This window comes from Scardinius erythrophthalmus (assembly GCF_964197995.2).
Source record: "Scardinius erythrophthalmus genome assembly, chromosome: 24".
NCBI lineage: Eukaryota > Metazoa > Chordata > Actinopteri > Cypriniformes > Leuciscidae > Scardinius > Scardinius erythrophthalmus.
Window position 1 is genome coordinate 7,473,126 of NC_138244.1, and position 18,826 is coordinate 7,491,951.

At 39.0% G+C, this 18,826-nt stretch overlaps 1 protein-coding gene across 1 annotated transcript in view; it reads right to left on the reverse strand.

The window, feature by feature from the left end:
- The window catches only part of sin3aa (SIN3 transcription regulator family member Aa), a gene marked incomplete at its 5' end in the record, with an annotated part of 21,124 nt that extends 3,847 nt beyond the window's left edge, over positions 1-17,277 (reverse strand). Inside the window, 19 exon segments of the mRNA XM_081356834.1 lie at positions 202-291; positions 376-549; positions 1,628-1,797; positions 1,978-2,560; positions 2,659-2,842; positions 3,319-3,557; positions 4,327-4,443; positions 4,581-4,791; positions 4,963-5,081; positions 5,188-5,277; positions 5,419-5,574; positions 8,161-8,313; positions 8,406-8,651; positions 11,688-11,970; positions 12,798-12,904; positions 13,012-13,197; positions 14,783-14,992; positions 17,205-17,250; positions 17,252-17,277. Coding sequence (XP_081212960.1) covers positions 202-291; positions 376-549; positions 1,628-1,797; positions 1,978-2,560; positions 2,659-2,842; positions 3,319-3,557; positions 4,327-4,443; positions 4,581-4,791; positions 4,963-5,081; positions 5,188-5,277; positions 5,419-5,574; positions 8,161-8,313; positions 8,406-8,651; positions 11,688-11,970; positions 12,798-12,904; positions 13,012-13,197; positions 14,783-14,992; positions 17,205-17,250; positions 17,252-17,277 — 3,390 coding nt within the window.
- Positions 17,278-18,826: the final 1,549 nt, after the last annotated feature.

Sequence of the window (18,826 nt, forward strand, 5' to 3'; positions counted from 1 at the left end):
TTTTCTGTTTTTATTTATTTATTAGTTGTGTCTGTATTTACATTTTTTATTATTACCCAAGTTAAATGGTTTTAATTATGATTCTATTTTAAAATTACTACGATAATCAAACTCATTACAGACAGACCTGCAGAAATCGATGCAAACGTCCACAAGTCTGCAATTCTCAGCATGATCTGTGAATCAATACGTGAAGCTCACCTCGTTTTCCATTGGCCCCTCTGAGTTCTCCTCCGCGTCCAGCAGCTCCACACTGAGCTGAACATTCCCTCGGTTCTTCATAAACATTAACTAGAGTGAGAGAAAGAGAGATTAAAGACTCTTAATACTGTAATGCTTTCCGTCAGGCTTTACTGTTGCTGCAGTGACACCTACCTTAAAGCAGTTCTCGTCGGACATGAGCTGCTCGGCTTTGCGCTGGTAAGACGTTTCCGCCGGTGCCCTGGTGCTCTGCGTGAGCAGTGATCCACCTGTGGCTGAGTGACTGCTCTCACTCAGGTACAGTTCTGTGACCTGAATACAGATCTCCTCACTCACTATGTGCTGTAGCTACAATAAGAGACAGAGAGAAAAGGAGATTTATATATTCTAAAAGGCTTTTAATATCGTTAAGAAATCCATTTTCTGTGATCTAATGACACATTACACTATGAAAATATTCTGTAACTTAGAAATCAAAACTTCCTCAAGTTATAAAGTTCTATAAAAAATTATATAACTTTATAACTTGAAGTTTTGATTTGAGATTCATCTCGTCCCCCATTCACTACCATTATACAGCTTGGAAGAGCCAGTTTTTTTAAATATATCTCCGATTGTGTTTGGCTGAAAGAAGATAGTCATATACACCAAGGATGGCTTGAGGGCGAGTAAATCATGGGATCATTTTCATTTTTGGATGAACTAACCCTTTAAAGCCATGTTTATTTCATCTGTCTCTTTGTGCTATAGTTTGCAATTTGTTTATTTGTTCTTATTTTATTACTATTTACTTGTCTTTGTTTTTTTTTTTATGTAGTTCAACCATTCAAATAAAGCCTCCCTGTGCTATATGTAAGCTATTACAACAAAATTACCCAAATTATCCAAAAATTATGAGATAAATGATCTGTATGGCAAAATATATGTCAGTTTTCCCCTTGGTATCGAATATTGATATTTTCCAAAGTATCGTATCGAAGTTAAAAATTCCTGTACCGTGACAACACTATTGACATGCAAAATCATTGTATGTGACCCTGGACCACAAAACCAGTCACATGGGTCAGAGATTTATACATCATAGGAAAGCTGAATAAAATATTTGGCCGAGATACGACTATTTGAAAATATGAGGGTGCGAAAAAAAATCGAAACATTGAGAAAATCGCTGTTAAAGTTTTTCATTTATGTTCGCGATTGTGCTGTATTCACTCACAAAAATATATTTTTTATATATTTACAGTAGGAGTATTTACATGGAAAATGATCTTTGCTTAATATCCTAATGATTTTTGGCATAAAAGAAAAATGTATATTTTTGACCCATACAATGTATTTTTGGCTATTGCCACAAATATACCCGTGCGACTTGTGACTGGTTTGTGACCCAGGGTCACATATGTAAGTGGGTTTTGGGCAGACGGACCTGTCTGACTATGTTCTGGATGAGTTTGTCCAAGGTGAAGGCGATGTAGGCATGAATGGTGAACATCTCTCGGAGAGAGTCCTCGTATTGAGATGCCTCCAGATTCCCATCCAGCAGATTACGCACCATCTCCAGAAACGCAGAGTAATAATCCTCCACTTCTATGTCCACTGAAACACATCGAAAATTACTTGAAATCAGTCCAAACAGCGACATTCAACAAAGTCAACATGAAATAAAAACCCAGCTTACTTTCTTAATAAATGTTCCTGGTCTAATTATGCACGATTAATCAGTCATCCTGATGAAAACAAATGTTTAACTAGCAGTAAAAAGGTTTCTTTACTCACTGGGCTCCTTCAGGCGCAGCTGGATTGCGGTGTTTTCGTTTTTGTCTCGTTTGAGTCCAAGCACTTCTCTCTCCCACTCGCGCTCCCTCAGGTCCTCTTCGATCTGGCGTTCGGCCTGCGCGTAGAGCCGCAGGAGACGCGAGCACAGGGTGTGGTGCAGCCGGACAAAGATGTACCAGTTGTTATTCACATAGAACAGATTGTACGCGTCCTCGCAGGAGCGAAGCCGCTGAGCCGTGCATGTGCCGAACAGCAGTTTGGTCTTTGTCGGGCTGCCACTGACTCCTCCTGCCAGCCCGTTGTGCTTCTTCGACGCCCCCTCGTCGAGGTCCACGTCTTCCTCATCGTCCTCTTCCTCGGCGTCCGACAACACCCCTCGCTGGGAGAACAGCATGTCGGGGATGAAGTGGTAGATGATCTGCTTAATCTTGTACTTGTCCTCTTTGTTGATACTGCTCTGGCGTTTCACGTGGTGGATGATGAGCGCAGCCGCGTCCTCTAGAATCTGACGGTCCTCGTAGGTCACTGTCAGTTGAGGCCCAATAACAGATGTGTTGTTGTCTTCCGACGCCTGTTCCTGCCGCTAAACAAACACACAACCATCAATCATGTGCCGGAAACTCGTCTCTCTGAGAGAAACAAACCCTTTTAACCGCCTCTAGATGATGAAGAGCATCTCACCTCATCAAAGATGCTCTCGATCTCGTTGAGAAGCGTTTTAGAGCGCAGCACCTTCGTGTCGTTCTGCTTGAAGTTAATGCCTTGATGGTCCAGAGATTTCAGGTAATATTTTTCATTCTGCTCTCTCCAGATCTTGTTAAAACCCCTTTGAGCTTCACGCCACTCTTCCTCCTTCAGCTTTAGCCTGAGACGGACATGTGATATTTGTTAAAATAACTGGATTACAACATGTAACAAAACAATAACAATAACAAAAACTTTAATAGCTAAAATGTGCTGTCTCTAGATATTGGAAACAGCAAATGAAAAACAAATATTGGTAAAAAAAAATTAATAGAATCTTTTAAAAAGTTTCTATTGTATGTTTTAAATGCATATTTGAAAAAAAAAAACCCACACTTGTCAACCACTAATTTTAAATAAAATAAAATATATCCAGTGTAAAAACACAAACCCACTACTGCTAAATAAGTGCTAGGGCAGTTTTGTAAAACAAATGAGTTAAAATAAAATAAAATTGGCCAACCACAAATTTTTGAAAATACAATATAATACTACATAATCTATTTCTTAACTACTTTCTGCACAAACAACACTCTGAAACCGGAGTAATGCAGCCCTTTGGACGGATGTTTATTTGTAGTGTTTATTCTCTCTAACCTCTTGAGTGCAATGGGAACAGACACTGCCGGATTCTTCTTCAGTCCATCGATGATGTCCAGAGCTTTGTCTCCATATATCCTCTGGATGGCTTTCCTGTGGATGATCTCAGAGCCGCCGCCCAGAGTGTTGTCCAGTCGGAATTTCGCCTGCTCTTCCGCAGACATCCGAGAAAGCTTCTTCTGAACCGCCTCCAGAACACGAATGGTGGCCAGGTTGGTTTCCAAGACGACATCCAGCTAGAGGGAGGAGTCAACGACATCATCAGTTAAGCTGCGTTCACACTACAAGCGACTTTGTCGCTGCATGTCGCCAGTGGCTGGTGGTGAGGCGTTATGCAAAGTGGGCGTTCCCACTACTGGTTGCCTAGTAATGTTTGTGAGTGACATTCACAGATGTTACTCCATGTTGTAGACAACAAATCGGTTTTCTTGTCACTACAAGCTAACATTTTGGAAGGAAAAGTCTAAATATAAATGCAATCAGTACATAAAATGCATAATATTAAAGATGAATGAGAAACAGCGAGTGCTCTTTGCTATCGCGGCTATTTAACTGCAGCAAATGGGCAAATACTGGTCTTTCTGAGTTCACGAAACCATTCAGGCTCGGAGTCAGCACGGCGAGTACCACTGTATGTGCACGGAGACATATCATAAATTATTAGACAGTTTCTGACTGCTAAAATAAACTTCTCATTCATCTTGCCTCAGTACTGAAGAGTGACGGATCACGCGCGCCCTACTGACTTCACTCTCCTATTGGTTGTCACTCCCGAAAGTCGCTCTTCATTTGCATAAAGTTGAACAGATCTCAACTTTGTTGCGTCGCTGGACACGCCCCATCCAGTCGCCAACGGTCACTGCCGCGCGTATTGCCGGAAATCGCCCGCTCCCCATTGAAATGAATGGTATCGTGTCGCTTTGTCGCTTGTAGTGTGAACGGGGCTTAAGGATTACGCCGAGAAAAACCAAGCAGAACCGGTAACCTTGTGTGTGGAAGTCTCACCTCGAATCGCTCGTCCTCACACCTGTACATGTGTTCTTCATACTGAGTCTTCTTGGAGCTCACAAAGGTGGAGTCCTCGGACCAGGAGGGGAAGGAAACCCAGGTGTTATTCAGGACCTGATGCATCCACAAAGAACCAGCGTAAATAAAGAGTTTCTTACATAATATGATGCAGTTATGACTCAAACAATATTCAGTGGGAAATAAAAACGGCATCTGATGACTTGGAAGGTGATGGGTTTTGGCTCTCGTACCTCTCTACAGAGTGATGTCCTCCCGGTACATTTGGGCAGCTGGTAGCTCTTAGGTAAAGCTCTGTAACTAGAGCCCAGACGCTTGCATGAAGCGTAGTCAATTTCCATGGCAATTCCTTCAGTGGCTCTTTCTTTTGGGTACGTCTCCAAGTGTGACATCTCCTTATATCCAAGGAAGTTCTTAAACCAAGTGAACAGCTCAGGAAATTTGCTGGGGGAAAAAAGGCTAATTATTGGCAAGAATCACACAAACTCTGTACTGCAAAATAACTGCTGGGGGCAGCTTTGTTAAAAAACAAAATAATAATAATTATGTTTTTGGAGATAACTGAGGGAAAAACTAAAATTATACACATAAAATTAAACTTTAAACTGAACTTACCCCAGGAATGGAACCACGAGCTGAACCAGCTCAGCACGAGAAATTATTTCCTCATTAAAAATGATTAGGCACCGGAGGAAGTTGTCATAGGCTTCAGCACTTCGCAAAGCTTTCCGCACCTAAGAACCGATAAATAATGTCAGTCACTACTGGAAATGTTAACTTTTGAGATGAAATGACCTGCTTATTAAATCAACATCACTACATTAAACCAAAGCAACTCACTTTGTCAAAGAAAAGAGATTCTGTTCCTCCGCTGTGTTTGCCAGCCTCAGTCACCAATGAATCTTTCATATTCATTAACTTGAGCTTTTTCTAAAAAACAAAAAAGGGGGAATAAATTGAGAAATCAACAAAGTTATAACAGTTAAGTTGTATCAGCAAGAAAAAAGGGTGACATCCCAAAACCGATGAAAATCATTCAATATAAATGAAATGTATTTCCATGGAGTGCACCTTCACAGGTGGGGTGACGGCCGTAGTCGGATGTTTGTATTTCTGGCAGCCGTTCTGATTGGGCCGCTGCTTGTTATTGAGCTGCGGTTTCTTGACCGCTCCACCGGGATCATTACGCATAGCTTCGGCCTTCTCCGCTGCAGTCTTCCCCAGCAGCTAAAGATCAAAGCAGAGCTATTATAGTTTAACTAAAACTAAAACCATAAAAATAATCATTTTTTTATCGTTAACTGAAATAAAATATTAAAATTAAACATTTAATTTTAGCCAGGGGAAACATTTGCCAAAAAAGAAGAAAAGAAAAAACATTTCCTATTTTAATTTAGATTAATTTGCACTAAAATACCTAAAACGGAAATAAATATTAATAAAAACTAAATAGACATATTTAAAAAATAAATAAAAATTACACAAAAAATACTAAAATTAAAACAAAAATAAAAACTAATAAATAAATAATTATAAATAAATAATTAATACAATTTTAAATAAAATATTAGTAAAAACTATAATAGTATCTCAATGATACTAAAATAACAGCAAAAGTGTGAATGACCATTAAAGGGGCTATATGTAAGAATTTTCATCTATTAATCGCTATTATTTATTGCTAATGTGTGAACAGCTTGCAACAAAACTTAAACAAGCCCTTCCCCAACTTCCTAGGTTGTCTTTGAAAGCCCGTAGATTGATTTTTATGTGAAGGACTCTTTTCACATAAAACGTTTTTACCAGGAAAATAAAAAATATGTGACGTTTACATGCGCCCCCAAAAGCCTCTCTTCCGTTCAACGACACATGAAGTGAATGCTGAAACAGCTATACTGTACTGTAATGTCAGTGTCACGCAACGAAATGGGATTAATTCAAGATTCATAGCCAGATCTATAGACTCTATAGTCTCAAATATACTTTATCAAACTATCATAAGTGTAATTTTATTTACCTCATCTGTCGACATGACGCCAGTGAATGGCAGAGCTTGTGCAAACATTTCCACGTCACAACGATCAGATGCTTCCTTAACTACTGCTTTCTCACCACTGTCATTTTTGCTAATGAGTGGAAAGCGCTCATCACATATTTACATATTCATCTGAACGACACTCTCAGCAGTGTGGACAGTGCCTGGGTGTTCATTAACAATATATCGGCTGCAAATTAAGGTATTTCCAATTTCTTTTACCCCATGAGTGTATCAGGGCCTTGAATCACGTTAAGTCTCTTGTACATTACATGTGCAAGAGCAACAAGTTGCTGCCTTCAGTTCATTTAATGGCCTCTGATTTTGCTAATAACAAGGGTTTCTAAATGATACATATAGCCCCTTTAAGACATTACTTCGTTTCAATTAAGTTGATCCTAAACATCAAAAAGTGACATCTGTCAGTTATAGAATGTTCAAAAATTGAGAGATTCTAAAACCGGAGTGATGTATCAATGTAGTGGGCGGAGTCAGATGTATCAATCTAGTGGGCAGAGTCAGATGAATCAATCTAGTGGGCGGAGTCAGATGTATCAATCTAGTGGGCGGAGTCAGTTGTATCAATCTAGTGGGCGGAGTCAGATGTATCAATCTAGTGGGCGGAGTCAGATGAATCAATCTAGTGGGCGGAGTCAGTTGTATCAATCTAGTGGGCGGAGTCAGATGTATCAATCTAGTGGGTGGAGTCAGACATAGGGCTGAAACGATTAGTTGACAATAAAAAATTGTCGACAAAATATCTCTGTTGTCGAGTAGTCGTTTGATCTCACGTGACCTAATGTAAGGGCCTGCAATATCGCGATTTGACCGCTACGGCGCTGTAGCGCTAGAGTGTAATGCAGCCACACAGCACGAATTATGACGGAGTGCAAACGAATCCGAACTAGCAAGGTGTGTGAAAGTTTCACAAAACTTCAAACCAAGAATGCTGTCGTGTGCAATACATGCAAGGCGGAACTTGCTTTTCACGGGAGCACAACATGCATGTTAAAGCACTTACAGAGGAAACAAGAGGAGCTGGTGAGAGGTGAATGTTCTCCAGCTGGAGCTAAATAACTAGCAGTAAATCTCTTTATTAGAGAATGCAATACTACTAATATTAGTAATCATATTAACAATAATAATATAATTACAGTAATGTGGTGATTTATTTTTGCATAGAATAAAGCTTGATCGAGCTTAGGAGTCAGGGTTGTTTTTATTATTGTAACACACTACAGTCTTTTCACTTGCCTGTATTTTGTTCCATATTCATGAAGACTTACAAAGGAGATGTTATGAAGAATATCATGTCAGTTAATTTTTCATACGATAAATTAAAAGGTGAATGAGAATGTCTTAATTTTATACTTAAAATAATTGTTTGCAGATTAAGTTTGTCTGTAATGCAGCTGATTCATTTGTATTTTTTTCTATTGAAAGAGAACAGAATATTTAACCAATGCTTAGAGAGCATTTGTGTGTGATTTGAGTTGGACAGAAATCGGAAAACTTAAAGAGAATGACCCGTTTAGTTGGCTCAAAGTTCATTAAAACAACCATTTCAAAAGCTGAAGTGATTTTCTTTTTTTATATTATAGTTAGAATATGTATAACTCAGTGTTTTAATTGAAAAAGCCGAATAATCGTTCCAAACTTGCTGATTAGTCGGCGGAATAATCGACAATTAGTCGATTAATCGTTCTAATAATCGTTAGATTAATCCATTATCAAAATAATCGTTTGTTGCAGCCCTAGTCAGACACAATCAAACTCACCACAGAGCTGTTGGCATCTGGCAGGAACTGCCCGAACTCTGAGAGCAAATCTTCCTGGTTTTTGAAGAGTTGGGCCACCTCAGCGTAAACTTCCTGCTCGGTCAGGACCGGGGTGTAGCTCCCACCCGCTTCTTTAGCATTACGCTGCTCCTTCTGATTCACAAAACAAGTATACGAGATATTTGTAAATTGATTGTGAATTAGAATTTAATTGGGAAGAGTTTTTAGTGTTTGTCTGGCTTGACCTGGTATTTGTGCAGGATCTCGAGGAAGGATTTGTAGATGTTGGGCTGGCCCTGGAAACGGTTCTTAATCTTGTTGACGTAGTTAATGGCGTGGTTGAACTCCACGGGCTGGTTCTGCAGCGGTGGTGCGGTTGGCGTGGTGGTGATGGGTGTGTGGGGCTGCAGCGGAGGTGAACGTGGGGAAGCGTACGGATGGATGGACGGATTTGGAACACTGCTCGGAGCTGGAGCTGGAGATTGCAGCGGCTGCACAGAGAGAAATGAAAAAGGAAAATCATTGATCCTGATCAGGACTAAATAACACTAACCTTGGAATAACTTTCTACATGTTTTTCTGATGCAAGACTTTTATTTTGAAAGAAGTGTGTGAAAGCTGTTGACTCTTCTGTCAGACAGAGCACATTTTTCCATTCCACTGCGCTACTTTTCCATTGTTTTTCTATACGAACACACACTAGGCGTATGTGTGGACCAGTGTGTCTCTTTTGCAGTGTCTCATGCATGACACAGCCTTCTAAAACGCAGGTCTCAAGTTAAAAGAAGTTAAAGTTAAACTTCGCATTGTCCTGATTCAGTAGCTGCTGTCGGATGAGATGTTGTCAGGCTATATGTCAGAGTCATTTCTTATGTTATTTTCAATATTTCGTAGTTATTAAAATCAAAAGTTGTGTCTGTTAATATTTAACGGATCTGAGCTAACATGAACAGTTGTATTTTTACTGTCCGATGTAAATAAAGATTAATAATACGGTAACAAATGTATTTAGGAACAGGGAGCGTTATATTAACTTGGCCTACCGTTCTGGAAAGGTTCTCTCAAAGTTATAGACGAATGTTCGTCCAGTAACGTTACTTGAACTTTTGTTCAAAGTTATCAGGGGCCTTTTGCACCAGCTGTGAGGAAGTTACAACTTAGCCTAGTTTTGACATAAATGGGCACTAAGTTATAACTTAGGGTAGGTTATTTGTTTCAGAAACATTTTTTGCTATGCTGGTTGAAAGTCTCTTCACATCCTAATAGCAATCACTAAGTTAAGTGGTCTAAATACATATATATAAAATCTGTGGAAGGCGTAGGACCATAAAATGTTCGTCCAATCATTGCATTCGGATACCATGTCCTCTACCTGCCTGTCAACATATGTATTATCATAACTCCACGCACCTGCTCGCGCAGACATCACGCGTCACCCGTGCGTTTCATGCTATGCAGAGTTAGACAGACGTCAGTCACCGAGCACCACAAAAGTTACCTTGTTGGGGCCGGTTCACACAGAATGTTTTTTTTTTGTTGTTGTTAAAATTCTGAGCATCCAACATCATAGTTACGTTGTCACGTACCAAAATTACATAAAATGATCAATAAATTACATAAGTGTTACGTCATGTGTTAGCTTGGAAGGATTTGCATGCAGGTGTGATGTACATGTCCATAAGTTTTATTAAAGGGGACCTATTATGCAAAATTCACTTTTGCATGCTGTTTGGACATAAATGTGTGTTGGCAGTGTGTGTACACAACCACCCAATAGTGATAATCCACTCACTCCTTTTTTATTAATCCCCATAAATCATCAGCAGTGTCTCCCAACGACCTGTTTTCAGAATGCGGCTTTAGTGACGTCACTAAGCACAGGCCCCGCCCACGAGTGTTGACAGACACTGCCGTTTTAACATAGACCCGCCCTGATCGGGTTCACAGCTGCTGCACTGACGAGAATGTCTCCCAAGCGTTGTAGGTGTTGTGTGGCTGGGTGCATTAATCCACATAGCTCTCTCTATTTACTCCCGAAATCTGAGGCAGCCACTGAAGATGAGGTGGAATTATTTTGTTTTCAAAGAAAACGCTCCCTCAACTCTACCGAAATTCTTTTATGTACTTACGCACTTCTTATACTGTGTTTACTCAGCTCTTACGGTGATTTTCTTTTGTGTGATGTACAATAAACTTTATTAAACTCATCAGTATATGTTTGATCATCATTCGGACCTGGTCCGAAACAGCAGACTTGTAGGCTATTAATAATGGATACATACAAACAGATGACAAATACGTTATAACCGTAATTAAACTACTAAACTATACCTGTTCCATCTCTATACAGCACTCTGATTCTATAGGCATTATTGTCCGACTCCGGGTCGAAATGAACACCGTTACTGAGAGTTTCTGATATTATCATCATTCCGTGAGATGAAATTGTCCTGAGAGACTGTGCGCGAGGTCATGAAGCTCCGCCCCCTGTGCCGGGCAGCAGCAGCTCATTTGCATTTAAAGGGCACACACTAAAACAACGCGTTTTTCTGAGCACCAAAAAGTGACAATTTAAACATGCTGTAAAAAATGATCTGTTGGGTATTTTGAGCTAAAACTTCACATACACACTCTGGGGACATCAGACTTATTTTACATCTTATGAAAAGGGGCATAATAGGTCCCCTTTAACAAAACCTGTGCTGTCTGTGTGTTAAACAAAAGACAAAGTCAAAACCACTCACTTCTCTAACTTTAGTAGTTTTAGTAAGAATCAATGTATATTTAAAACATAGAGTGAAGACTATGCAGTGTTTTAAAGTTTAACTCGGGGTTTAATGACTATTTTGACAACTGATTGTTTAATGCAATACTGTGTTTTAAATTGTGCAAATAGGCTTGTTCCAGTCTGGATATTCTCAATGGTACATCTCAAAATTGGAAGACGATCGCGATTTAGATTGTGGATCGTGATTGTCTGTTACAAGATCGTGATATGAAATTTTGGGAAGATCGCCCACGCCTAGCTGAGACTTTGTTTCATATCAATAGTAACAAAGCTTATTGCAATTATTGGATGGTAGGCGCACACTATAAATAATGTTTAGTGAAGTTTCTTTAAGCATCATCTGAAAACAGCACAGAGTATCAGATTCATTCTTGAGATTTAGATATCTACAGGTGAAACTCGAAAACTCTGAATATCGAGCAAAAGTTATTTTATTTCAGTTTATTTTATTGCAAAATTACATGCAAAGTGAGATATTTCAAGCCTTATTTGTTATAATTTTGATGATTATGGCTTACAGCTTATGAACATTTTCAGGTTTTCATAAGCTGTAAGCCATAATCATCAAAATTATAACAAATAAAGGCTTGAAATATCTCACTTTGCATGTAATGAGCATGTATGCATATATCGAATATCGTGCATGCATGTAACTTTTGCACGATATTCACATTTTCTGAGTTTCACCTGTATATCGGTTCATCAATTTTCATCGTGAATTTTCAGCCCTTGTGAATACCTTGCTTTTGGGCGTGGGTTGGGCGGGAGGTGTGGATGCCAGGCTGGGAGGGTTTGTGTGGATCTGGATCTGGATCTGGTGCTGCTGCGGCTGCACGGAGATGCCGTGAGGTATGATGTGTGGGTTCTCACCGGGCACAGTCACGTTAACCAGGTCATTGTCCTTGTATCTTGTAACTTCGATCTTGTATCCCGGTGGAAGAAATGTGTTAAACCCCATAATGAGATCAGGGTGACCCTTAAAGAGCTGTGACACCCTGCTGATTACGCCCGGGGTGTCAATACTGCAGAGTAAGAGAGAGAGAGAAAAAGCATTTGTAATTATTAATTATGATAAAATATATCTAAGTGAAACAGAACATTGTGGGAACTAATGTAGGGAAGGCCTTGAATGTGAGAAGAGGACAAGGACATTACATGCATAATGGTTTATATTATGTTTCTCCGCCCACATGGCCTTTTGGGGTCAGTACGTTTTTTTGTTTGTTGAATAAATAACATTTTTCATCAGCAAGGATGCATTAAATTGATCAAAAGAGAAAGTAAATATATTTATAATGTGTTTCAAAAGATTCCTATTTCAATAAATGTTCATTTGAACTTTCTATTAATCAGAGAATCTTTGCTAAAATAAAAAACATATCACCTTCTCCACAAAAATATTAAGCACCACAACTGTTTTCAACACTGATAATAATAATAAATGTTTCTTGAGCAGCAAATCATCATATTATAATGATTTCTGAAGGATCATGTGACACTGAAGACTGGAGTAATGATGCTGGAAATTCAGCTTTGATCACAGGAATAAATTACAAACAAAAAAAAGATATATAAGGAAAAGTTATTTTAATTGTAATACAGTAATGTTATTACTGTATTTTTCATCAAATAAGTGCTGCCTTAGTGAGCATAAGATACTTTACGACCCCAAATTTGTAAGTGTAATTTCTTATTTATTTTGTTGTTATTTATGTTAAAAAGAAAGGTTAAATTTGTAAGGAATAATAGCATACAGTTCTTGCTGTGGTAACCTGAATAGTGATATTTTTACTAGTTCAACAGCATCAACTAATAAAATCATGACAATCCTACATGTGAAGAAACTCACCTCTGAGATTTAAACTCTTTCATAATATCCAAGAAATCATTGTAGACCTGTGGCTGATTGCCAAACTGGAGCTTCACCTGGTCCAGGTAAGACAGGGCGTCCTCCACCTGCAACAGTGAAAACAACAATCCAGTTTATCTCGCGCACACAGCTGCCACTGCAGGATCGCATTTGCTAGACTCCCAAACGAGCCGAACACAGCGTCCCGTCCCACCTTGAGTCTCTGGAACTGCTGCTGGCCCTGTGCGGATGCAGAGGGTGTGGGCGGGTGGGCGTGAACCTGCACAGGCGCAGGGCCGTGGGCCTGGACCACTGCTGGACCATGATGGTGAGCCACGCTGTGGACCGCTGGACTGGGAGTGTGACCGTGACCACTTGAGCTTTGGGCCACGGTGGACACCTGAAAACAGAAATGGTGCTGAGATCTTATCAATAATGAAGATGTTTCATACTCATAACAAATCCTCCTAACTAGGCAAGAATATTTATTTTGACCTCACTGAAGGTGAAATGTTTCAGATTATATGGGACGCTTAATATAGAGCAATGCGGAGCAAGACACTGAAACTGTGTGTACATATATACAGTAGTCAACATTTGAAGTGGATCAAAAAAGTTCATCAAAGTTGTCCTAAGACAAGAAAGGGTATTGTTCAAAATTCAAGTATAACTTTGATGAAAGGTTTTTGATCCACTTTAAATGTTGACTACTGTGTGTGTGTGTGTGTGTGTGTGTGTGTGTGTGTGTGTGTGTGTGTGTGTGCGTGCGTGTGTAATATATACACGACTATGTGTTTAATATATGAAGAGTTCAGATGCAAAAGCCTCTAAGTGCCATCTGAAATTTTCTTATAGAATGATCATTTTTATCAAGCTTGTATATTTAAATTCAATAATTTCACTTAAATGGCAATGAAGATTACCTACTAATTGTCATTTAAGTGAAATTACTGAGCTTAAATATACAAGCTTGATAAAAATTATCATTCTGTAAGAAAATTTCAGATGGCACTTAGAGGCTTTTGCATCTGAACTCTTCATATATTATATATATATATATATATATATACACACACACACACATATTTTGCTCCAGAAAATATGAGCCTTCAGCTGGAATAATATATACATTATTCCAGCTAAAGGCTCATATTTTCTGTCTATAGTTTTACACTATGAGAAACAATTATGTTATTTTTGCATTATTTTAGTAATTCCCAAATCATTTTTGTTACTTGAAATAAAGCAAAATATAAAACACAAACTTATTTTCTAGTTTGCTAGTTCAAGGCAACATTTCTCATTTATTTAGTTTAACTATACAAAATTTGAATATGAATAAAAAAATAATAAAAAACTATAGACACATTGAAGAAAGATGTAACAAAATTACTAAAACTTTTACTAAAATTAAGATAAAAAACAGAAAACTGAAAATAAGTATCTCATTGATACTAAAAATTAAATAACAGCAAGTCAAAACGGTAACACTTTATTTTACAGTGTCCTTGTTACTTATGTTACATGTACTTACCATAGTAATAACAGTAAATTATGCATCATTAAATGCAACTAAACCTTAACCAAGCCTTAATCCTACCCTAACCCTATAGTAACTACATGTAGTTGCTCAATATTACTCAGTACTTAAAGTACTTATAATTACACTGTAACAATGACACCTTAAAATAAAGTAACCGTTACAACAAATATAATTTTGGTCTGTTTACTCTAGATTCTGGAGTCACTCTGGATTAACTGGATCAAGTGGGAACACATTCCTAGGAGCTATAGACCTTAAGCGGCAGAAAAAAACAATGTCAGTTAGACCGGGATGATTTTAAAATGAGTGTTTCATTCATAAATCCCTAAGACCTTATCTTTGTGGAAATACAAACCTGAAGACAGAACACAACGAGCGCAGCGCTGAAAAGAAGCGAGGCTACATAAGCGCTATAATGCATCATGATGGCGAGTTTCTATACCTGGTATGTCTGGGGAACCGGGTACTGTATTCCTGGGGTAGGCTGCATGCCGTCAGCCACAGCCTCGAATACGGCAGGCGCTGGGGCAAGAACCCTGTGCTGGAAGCCCTCGGCGCTGCCGGGAAGCCGGCGTTGTTGTGGGATGAACACTGGCTCCTGATCCTCTAAACACCTCCTCATGCTGTACTCATACTCAGAGGGCACTAAGACCTGAAACAGACAACACAAAGACACCAACTTGTGAAAATACGTGATTTGGCTGTAGTCCAAACCATAGGCAACAGGAGATCAACTAGTCTAGATGAATATGAGTAATGTTCAGAAAATGTATATACAAATGTGTATGGTGACTTTATTAAATGTAAATATACATGAGCAATAGTGTCTGTATGTTTAAATGTCCGTGCGGTGTGTATAACACGTTTGTATATGAATATATATGGTGTGTATAAGAACAGTATGTACATATAGAAATATATATGTGTGTATGGAGTGTGTATATACATGTGGTTGGTTGGTGTGTGTGCGTGCCTCTCCTGCACATGCATAGTACCAATAATGCTAACTTGCTAACTCGCGACTAAAAGTGACAAAGTTTAGGCAGGAATTTCTCTTTTATCAAAGCGACTATGAAAACTAAATGTCGGAAGTTTCAGTCTGACAGAAAACAAGCTTATTGAGGCGGGGGGGGGGAAAGTTCAGAAATACTGAATAAAACTGGTACTTTATAGCTCTGAGACTCACCCGCTTCTGTTAGCTGCGCTTACAGTACAACACAGCTGTGGAAAATCAACGAAATACTAAAACGCTGTGTGAAAATACCGATAAAACACATTTAAAAAACTGAGTTTAAAATCAACTAACGCATAAAATCCTGTTGAAAACAAGCGGCAGGGAGGGGAGTGGCTAACTTGGGCTTTGCACACAGGCTCCGCCCACTCAGTCTCTGATTGGCTCATTGCTCAGGAGACGCCATTGAGTTGTATTTTTATTGAACGTACTCAACTGTCACTCAAACAAGAAATTAACATTGTTCGGGGGGTTGAGCCCAAACCCGCCACTGTTTCACACACGTAAAACACACACACACACACACACACACACACAACTCCAAAAACGGCGACTGGCTTTGAGCAACACATCATTTTCTCTTAAACTGGTGTAGCTATCTTAGCTACGTCTGGGCTTAGCTTTATTATAACGAACGACTACTCTTTGAGATATTATTAATAAAATCGCGGAATTATTACATCTGAACGCTTTCAGCAACTTCCTGAACTTCCTTTCTGAGGTTACGTCATTTGTACGCCCCCTCAGAACAGTGTTCCAATCAGAATGAGGCATTTCATTAAATAAACGCCTCTTATAGAATTCCTTGCCTCCGATTGGCCATCCACTCTTAGAACGCGTAAAGCATGACGTAATCCAACAGGGGCGTTTAGGCAGAGAAATCCTCGATTCCGATTAGTCGGGAGCTCTGAGAGGGCGTTATTTATGACGCGAGGCTCATATTGCCATGCTCCGCCCACGAGAGGCGGGGCTTAAGCCAGTGCCCGGGATTCCTCGCCCCGTCCGTCCGCAGTCAGTCAGAGCTGATGCGCGCGCGTGTATGCGTGCACAGCGTTTCGTCTAAATACGGACAAAACCCAATCCAACCCGAAGCAAAACAGCTCAAACTGACAGAATAAACAAGTTCGGACTGATTTTGATGCAAAGCGCTGGAATATTCAGCATGTTCGCGAGCACTTTAACACGACACCGAACAAAAGATCCGTATATAAACATCACCAAACGTTTATTAAGGACAGATTTTACGATCTCACGATTTCAGGATTGAAAGAGCACATACGAATATGACACCACCAACACACACGCCTATTTCATGACATGTTGTCCTTTAGTAATCAGACCCAAAGTCAAAATGGGAACTAAAAATCTGATCGCATAAACATGGACCCTCTATGCGATCATGCGAAGATCTGAAACGAGAGATCCGATCATACATTACAGCACAAACACGCCAGTTGATCTAATATTCTTTGTTTACTGGGAGACTGAAGGGGAAAATGTCTAACCGTGTTTGAGCACCTCTTCCCTCCCCCTCTGAACACCAGACTGAGCTACAGATCTGTTTTCAGATCAAAAACAAGTGCTAAAAGCCCTCGTGAAAGCATCGGACACAAACGGATGGGTTTGTGTGTAATAACAGAGACACACGTTTCTTTGGGGCTTCAGTTGGCCAAAGCTTTGCCCCCTTTTCTCCCCTTACTGTGCCATGATCGAACAAACAGCCCCGATTAATACATTATAATCTCTTGAACGACCAGCCCCTTGCAGAAAGCACTCAAACACCGACAGAAACATACATTCGATAAAAAGAGGACAACATAAATTTGTTTTCTTTTGCCCAGCTGCTACATACCTGCGAAAAAGAGCCTCGCACTCCGGATTCGTGTTTGGAACAAATAGTTGGGAACGCCCCCCTCTCCTCCCATTGGTCTACGTGACACTATGCGTCATCTGGATTTGAATACGACCCGCCAAATCCATAGGAACAGAGATGTACTTGCTTTAACACACCTGTAGTATTTGACTATATGTTTTTCTTTGTAATCAGCGTTTACTCTGAAAGACACTAGATGCACAAAAATATGTGTTATTCGATATTAAATACGCCAAAGTAACGCAAAATAGTCATATTTTAAAATGACGTTGTTTGAATTTAACTATACAAACATAGATGACACAGATGTGACTGACAGGTACTGTATGCGATTTTAAAGCTTTGTTAAAGGGATAGTTCATCCAAAAAATTTAAATGTTGACATTATTTACTCGTCCTCCAGTTGTTCCAAATCATTATGAGTTTTATTTCTTCTGTTGAACACAAAATAAGATATTTTAATGAATTAACCAGACGATAATCAAACGGTTGACTTCCATATAGGAAAAAAAAAATTACAATGCAAGTCAATGGGTGCCGTCAACCGTTTGATTATCGTCTGGTTACAAACATTTATTAAAATATCTTATTTTGTGTTCAACAGAAGAAATAAACTCATACAGGTTTGGAACAACACGAGAATTAGTAAATGATGACAGAATTTTCATTTTAGAGGGAAACTTAAGACTTTTTCAACTCTGAGGTGTGAACGACCAGGAGGCTAAAACTCAGGGGGTTTCATGAGACTTTAAATTCCGCCAGCGTTAGGACACGCCCCTCGTCGAAACCCCGCCTTCGAAAGGCAGTTTCGCAAAGAACGCGTAAATGATTGACAGATAGAGAGCGTTTCTGATTGGCTAAATAAGCGCGGGCCCCTCCCCTAGTTTAAAGAGCCAACGGTTGTTTGTTTCCCCCAGTCTATGGTTTCCCCCCTCAACGTTTGTAAGGACATTTTATGTGTGCTTTTAAAAATAAAAGTATCTCAGTAGTGTTTCACATTTTTTGTTGTTGTTGTTGTTGTTGTTGTTGTTGTTGTATCTACTTCATCGACACCAAAATTATATTATACTTGATATAATTTTACATTATCATTAATATTAATAAAGGAATTTATTAATAAAACGGATACTGTGGGTGAAAAACAACAGGCAGCACAAACATTCTTCTAAGATTTATGCACATAAATTGGAAAACTTGCAAACAATTTTTGTGTGTTATTTTCACAAAGAATATTAAAGGTATAGCTCACCCAAAAATTTAAATTCTGTAATTTACTCACTATATATATATATATATATATATATATATATATATATATATGTATGTGTGTGTGTGTGTGTGTGTGTGTGTGTGTATGTATGTATGTATATATATATATATATATATACTATGGAAGTCAATGTGGTCCATCAACTGTTCGGTTACCGACATTCTTCAAAATATCTTCTTTTGTGTTCAACAGACGAAAGAAACTCATACAGGGTTGGAACAATACAAGGATGAGTAAATGCTTACATAATTTTCCTTTTTGGGTGAACATACACCTGGTTAAGAATTACTACATGACCTTTAATCTAGTAGTGAAAGGTTCAATTAAAACA